This window comes from Ricinus communis, chromosome 8 (assembly GCF_019578655.1).
Source record: "Ricinus communis isolate WT05 ecotype wild-type chromosome 8, ASM1957865v1, whole genome shotgun sequence".
In the NCBI taxonomy this organism is placed as follows: Eukaryota; Viridiplantae; Streptophyta; class Magnoliopsida; order Malpighiales; family Euphorbiaceae; genus Ricinus; species Ricinus communis.
In genome coordinates this window covers 17,851,526-17,859,304 of record NC_063263.1, presented here as the reverse complement: position 1 = coordinate 17,859,304, position 7,779 = coordinate 17,851,526, and the positions used below count along the sequence as shown (strand labels likewise).

At 26.8% G+C, this 7,779-nt stretch overlaps 1 protein-coding gene across 1 annotated transcript; it reads right to left on the bottom strand.

The window, feature by feature from the left end:
• Positions 1 to 7,079: 7,079 nt before the first annotated feature.
• LOC8261614 (histone H2B) lies at positions 7,080 to 7,779 on the bottom strand. The gene has a single exon (XM_025159788.2). The coding sequence runs from the start codon at positions 7,683 to 7,685 to the stop codon at positions 7,239 to 7,241; it is 447 nt and encodes a 148-aa protein (XP_025015556.2). The 5' UTR covers positions 7,686 to 7,779; the 3' UTR covers positions 7,080 to 7,238.

Sequence of the window (7,779 nt, the reverse complement as noted above, 5' to 3'; positions counted from 1 at the left end):
CTTATGACCGTGTGACTACCGATTCTGTAGATATTCTAGAATTGCTCTACAACAAGGCCCCTTCACTTCGTTCATCGTTAAGGTAACATTCTCAAAAAAGAAATGGTAAAATCTTCATCAATTTAATTTTTTCCTGTCGAGCCAAAAGTTACGGATTATATGTTGACTCATATGATCTTGGAATTATACCTGAATCAATTTTCATAATCAATTCCAGATTAATCCAATTTTAGTTCTAGAACAATTTTTTTTTTCTAAATAGTGACTTAAGGATTAAAATTCAAATAAAGATAATATCTAAGCAATTAGATTCTAAAATATATTTATCATAAGAAAAGAGAAAAGGGTGGAGTCTTTGTCCTACTCCGGCCTATATTATATTATATGACCAACTAATTGAAATATTTTTTTTTTTATATATTTCATACATCACACTAGATAGATATATCATATTTATAAATTACGACTTATTTTCAAGAAGTTTTGGTAGTGAAATGGTAAACACATTGAATTCAAAATCTTGTACTAAAAAGCATAGAGGTCCAACTCCTTTTTAATAATAATATTGAGAATGCTCATTCAATAAACAATTTAATAAAAAATTTCAAATTGACTGCATATATAATATCAATTCGATTCGAAATCTTGAAATCTAATAAATGATATAATAATTTAAAAAAATTTAAAATTTTAAAAATATTATCTTATTAGCTTTATAGTAATTGAAAATGCAAAATAGTTGTTGACTGAAATTCCTAATAACTTTCTACACCAATAATAGTAGAGCTAATTCTAATTGCTTATATACTAGTTTTTTTTTTTTAATATCCTCTCTGAATAATTAATAATTATAAATAACTATCATTAAAAGTCTCAATAATTATTCAATAATAGAATTATTAATCAATATTTTTTCCAGCTATTTGCTAATTTTACTTGCTTATATACTCGTATTTTTAATATTCCCTCTTATAATTAATACTATAAATAATAATCATCAAATTTTTTATTAATTATTAAACAATAAAATTATTAATTTCACATGAAACACAATTAATTATTCGCTCTTAAGACGCTAATTATCTCATTCTTATGATATATGTATTGCATTTTCTTTGAAAATAAAAAGGTGCACCAAAATTGTTTGCAATGCTAAATACTTCCTACTGATCTAAACATTTTACACTGTACGTTGTGACGACTGGATCCGAAATTAATGAGTTTGGTTGTTTGCATAGGATACAAAGATAACCATATTGAAGTGATTATCTCATCGGGTGTATAAGAAAAATTAAGAGAATTTATAATTCAAAAAGCAAACTCGTTAGCTTTGACTAAATTATTACATGATACTGTAGCTTGTATATGGTTAAAAAGCTTGAGAATGGACTTATCTTATCGTCAAGTGCAAATTACACGTAAAGGAAAGGAGGAGTGTTGGATTATCTTTCATTGAGTATATAAGAAAAATAAGAGAGTTTATAACATAAAAGGACAATTTTTTATTAAATTTTATACAGGGTAATAGACCTTGAAAATGGACTTAGTGCAAATTGCACTTAAAAGGAGGAATGATGAAGGATATGTTGAGTATATAAGAGAAATAAATGTAAAAATGACAAGTTTATTAACTTATTGGATATGGTAACAAAGTTTGAAAATGGACTTATTTCAAGACTCTTGTCCATATAATATTGTCAAGTGCAAATTATAATTAAGGGAGGAGTGTTGAAGGAAGTGCGAATTATCCCTCATCGAGTATATAAGAAATAAAAGAGTTTATATTATAAATGTACAAATTTGATTTAAATCATGCTATGTAAGTGCAAACTAAAATTGATTTTTTAATTACTTATTCACATTCTGTTACTTTTTGGGAGACCTACACCCCATAAAAATTATAAGGATGAAAATGTGTAGGATAGTATTTATCTTTATCCGTATCTAAATGGATGTAAGTCTATCCATACTCATTTGGGTAATAAATATTAAACTTATTCCATACTTCCAGGATTTGGGTAAACTATTATTCAATTAGTTATTAAAATGTAATAAAATTTCTATAAAATATTATTATAATAAAATACTATTATGATTAAAAAATATTATTTTTATAAAAATTATTAATTTATCAAAAAAATATTTATTAAATTGAAAAAATTATGTTTCTGTTTTTTGTTTCTATTATTTATGAGTTATAACTTTATAGATTTTTCTTTGAAGACTATCTTTGGACTTTAGAGATGCAGTTCGGTCTGAACTGGGCCATTCTGGATTTTTGATGATCGGTTTTGGCATTTTATTATAGTAAATATGGTTAATATGTTACTGTGTTAACTTAAGAAAAAATATTTGTTATAAAGTAGGTAATAAATCACTATATTTTAAAAAATGAAGGCTTGGAACTTAAGACCTTAATTTCAAATAGACTAAAGTCGGATAGTTTAAATTTGGTGTTGAAAGCTTGAATACTCGTATAAAAACAAAACCAATAGCCAACAAGAAAAGAAAAGGAATTAACTATTAACTTGGATTTGAACTGAGAAAAGAAAAGAAAAAGAAATTATAGAGAGCCTATTTGGTTCAGCTGATAAATGCAGCCGGTAGCTGATAGTTGATGGTTGATAAATTAAACTGTTTGATAAAATTTTATTAGCGGTTGATGTTAGTATGTTAAATGACCATTGAATGTATAATTTATTGTTAAATATATGTTATGTTATTGTATTATATTTAATGATACAAATTAATAAAAATAATTTATAATAATTAAAAAATTTATAGTTAATTTTCTTTAGTTCAATTGTATTTATTATTAAAAATTATTTTAAAAATAGAAATTTAAATTTAAATTCTACTAATAGAAATCTTTAATTTCAAATACTATAATTTTAAATATTATAATTATTTAACTATTAAAAATAATTTTAAATTTATTTTAAAATATAAAAATTTAATTATATAAGATCAACTTAAAATAAATTATTGTTAATAAATTTTAATAAGAACAATAATGTCCAAATAAATAAAAGAATCAAATCAGCTATTAGCAGATAAGAAAAAGCTCTAAATAGAATTGATATAATTAGCAGTTAATTGTGACTAAATCAGTTATCAACTGGTATTTTTTAAGTCTTTATCAAATGTTTTAACATAACTGTTTTTCATGATTTTTACATAAGAACAACTTTGTTTTGTTGATCAAGTGCTTTCTCGCAATGCAACATTGAAAATGAAAATAAAAATAATTAAAAGAAATAATTAGAAACTTAATATCTTATTTATTTATTTTTTCTATTTCAATGTCTTATTTATTTTTTTATTTAATCAAGTATTTGATTTTGTTAATTTATATAAATTATAGTATTTAATGAGAAACAACTATCAGCACAATTAAACCTCTGAATCAAACAATTTCAGAATATTCCAGCTATATGTCACTTTAGGTTTTTCATGATCTTGAATGAAAATTTCTCCTCTGATCCCACTTTAATTCTTATATCTTTGATAATTAATTGTCATATTCACAACACTACAAATATTTTGCCTCACCATTAATTAACTTTATATCAACATATCTACCTAATTTTTTAATCATTATAATTTATTTTTATTAATTTATATTATTAAATATAATATAATTAAATAAAATATATTTAACGATAAATTATATATTTGATGATCATTCAATATACTAACTGCAACTACTAATAAAATTTTACTAAACAGTTTAATTTATCAATTATTAAATACTAGTTATCTGCGACCCGCTACCAACTACATTCATCAACTGAACCAAACAAAAATGAAATAGAAAGTCGTTTGTCCAGGGTCGAATTAAATTAGGAGAGTAGGGGGTGATCTGTGTTTACAGCTTGTTATGATTTGTCAAGCAAATCAAGCCACACACACGTAAAGAGGCAATTAGGCCTAGCCAAACAGGACCAGCCTTATCCAAAAAAATATTTTTCCTGTGTAGAATTATGTTGTTGTCTGTCACTGTAGACCTAACTCCATGAAAACCAGAAGAAAAAAGAAAGACCATATTAGGTCACTTGACAAAAAAAGAAACAAAAAACAAAAAGAAGACTTGTTATTTATCCTCAGTCACGCTATTTTACTCATGAAAACGGCGATTAATTAGAATGGACCTAAATATATATATAAATATATCACAGTTGATTAATTTTAAGTAAAATTTAAGAAACAAATATTCTTTGAACTTTTTTGTTTTTTAAATTATAAACTTTTACAAGCAAATTAAATTCGAGAATAAGACTACGGTCATAAATCATAGTGGTAATAAAATGTTTATGTACATTTTAAATAAAACACTTTTACTTGCTTAATATAATTTCTTTTCCCATAAAAAGAAAAGGAAAAAAAAGGATTAACTATGCTGCACATGTTTATTCCGAAATTCATATTGGATCTATATTTTTTATACGGCAATCATGACCCTATGCTTTCTAATTTAACCCCTTCTAGTTTAATGGAGAATTGGAAGAAAATTAACTTCATTTAATTATGCTGACGAGGAATCAATAGAACCTACCATAATAATTTTAAAAGCAAAATCAAAATGTCAAAAATTCATCTCCTTTCTCGTACTGGCTTTGCCCCTCTCTTTCTCCCCTTAAACCATCTGACTTTACTTTTCTGTCCTTTATCTTTTTCTATATCAAAGAAAATTTCTAAATCTAAATAAAATTTTAGTGAAGTCAAATCAAAATAATTAAGAGTATAATTCCAATTTTGAATCCGCCCACTTTCAATACATGAGAAATTAAAACTGATTTTGATTGTTATTAAAGTCGCTTCTGTTGTCTGATGTATGATGAAATATTTTTGTTAATTGGGTGATTATTAAGTACTTTGAATTTAATTATCAATTGTGATAAATCTTTGTCATAAAATTTAAAGTTAAGTAAATAAAAGTACTATGTAGTTTTATCATTTGAAAATTTTCAATATGTAATTTTTTTTTCAGATAAAAAAAGACATGTGATTACAAATCGTGACAAAAAAATAATATCTCACTATTAAAATAATTCAATTTGCAATGATCCAGTCAGCTTTACACCGATCGGTAATCATTATCATGTTCTCTGTATTTGATAATGTGATTTTTGAGCTTAACAAATTTCTAATTTTAATGTTTGACCGTTAAATCGTAATTTTAAAATTATTGATATATGATGATATCGATTTAACGATCAAACAATAATGTTTCGAGTTGTTAAACTCTAAAATCATATTATCAAACACAAAAAATATGATAACGATGGTTGATCGAAATAAAGATAGTTAAATCCTTGCCAATTGAAACTTTTAATAATGAAATACTTTTTTATGTCATGATTTATAACTACACGCCTCTGTTTATAAAAAAAAAAAAAAAACTATATATTTAAAATTGTCAAATGATGAAACTATATGGTACTTTTATGTACTTATCCTAAAATTTAAAAGGGAACTAGATTTGACACAACAATAAAATAAAGTCTATTACTTATATATAAAGTTACAAATAATATTATGTAGAACAATGGTTAAAATAAATACAGATAAAAAGAAAAAAACCACAGTAAGAAAAGTAAAATGATTAGCTTTATTTTTAAATAATTGAAGAATAGAGAAATAATAAGCTATAAAAATCAATAAAAAAATCTATGAATATCTATAAAAAAACATTAAGTAAAATTTGTAAAAATTATTTATAAATTCATAAACTCTTAAATATAAATCTCATCTTTCAGGCTTTAGTTAATAATCAACAGCTGCATTTGCATTCCTGCTTTTGTCTTTTAACATACGACCAATGAGGCAGAGGTAGAAGGGTTCTAAGAACAGGGCTTCATTTAATAATGAATTCGAGAAAAACTTGAAGGGACAAAACGATACAAAGAAACAAGGGTACACAATTCTAAAAGTAATGTCCAACAAGCATAAATCCAAAAATCGATTATACTAAATCTAATCAGAAAGATCGTGTAAACCACAGATGGTATTCATCCTTAGGATGGGAACAAAAGAACCAAACTTGGCCAACTCATGTGCCACAACAGCATTAGCTGTCCTCTTTAATGCAATAAAATGCATCATTTCGACATCCCTGGCTGAACAAGCAATACCATAAGCAGGCCAATCAGGGTGAGAGACTGAATTTTGACACCTAACCAAATAAATGGCCTCAGTGTTATCACTCTCCACAAGTAAATTTCAAATTCCGCAATCTCTATCTAAAATAAGACCATCCTGTATAGCATATAATTCACTTAAAAGATTGACTTATTGTGTATAACAGAATTTTTCAAAATCACAAAATTTAAGCCAAAATTAACCAATTTATCCACCTGATGCACACCTACTTGGGAACTTCCATTCGCATTCAACTTAACTTTTAGCTACAAGAGTTTTTGTTTTTTAGATTTGGATGAAGAAAAATAGTGGTATTTAGTGAGTTAAGTTACAAGTTAATTTATTAAATTTTTTTATTAGAAATCTAGCAAGTAACCTGTAACTTTATTTAATAGTCAAGATTAAAAGATTCAAATTTAAAGACTATAAACCTTCATATTTATAAAAAGAGTGTATATACATAATAAAAACTTGGGAGAACTTATCAAGTATTTCTTTTCAAAAGTAGTGATCATAAACATTAAAAGTCCTATGATTTTTATATATATATATATTTCTCATTTTCATTTTTAACTACACTTTTTTATTAAACTTACATATATTGTTATTAGTGTTGATAATATAATTCACTCGATCCCTTATAAAGAAAATACTCTCTGAACGGGTATGGACTTGCCACTGAGGATCTAAAATAGTGATGCCAACAGCATCAAACCTTAGATTTTACCCTCATACACAGCTACAGATTTTACCCTTTCAATTATCAACTCTTAGACTCTCCCATTTCAAAAGTTCCAACCTCTCTATTCTTGGAACTTTACAATTTTCAGCCAGAAGACCCAGAAACCTCTTAAGTTTTAAGCTTTCATTAACATTTAAACAAATATCAATCGAGCACATAGAGCCAATTACCACAAATAACCATACCAAGAACAAAATTCAAAAATAAAAATGCATATTTGATTTCTGTAAACCACATTATCATTAGAATTGCATTCGTGTCAATTGTGAACAGTAGATACATCACCGCAAGCACCCTATCCCTAACAATTAAATTTCTCCCAAATCTTTTCTTATCACAAATCCCCAACCCTAATTCAAGAGCTAGTAAACTTGGTGACAGCCTTTGTCCCTTCAGAGACAGCATGCTTAGCCAATTCACCGGGCAACACCAATCTGACAGCAGTCTGGATCTCCCTAGAAGTAATAGTAGGCTTCTTGTTGTACCTTGCAAGCCTCGAAGATTCTTGAGCAAGCTTCTCGAATATATCATTTATAAATGAGTTCATAATTCCCATAGCCTTGCTTGAGATCCCAATATCAGGATGCACTTGTTTCAACACCTTGAATATGTAGATCTTGTATGTCTCTATGTTCTTCTTTGTTCTCTTCTTTTTCTTGTCTCCGGCCGCCGCCGCTCCGCCTTCCTTCGGCAGTTTCTTGCCGGCTTTTGGCTTTTTCTCAGCAGGAGCTTTCTCTGCTACTGTCTTCTTCTCCTCTGCTGGCTTCTTCTCTGCTGGTTTTTTCTCTGCCTTTTTCGCCATTGGTGAGAGCGAAATTTCTAGGATTTTTTCAGGTGATTTTGTTTTTGAATCGAACGACAGAGGAGCGATGCGAAGTGACGTTAGTCTGGATTTA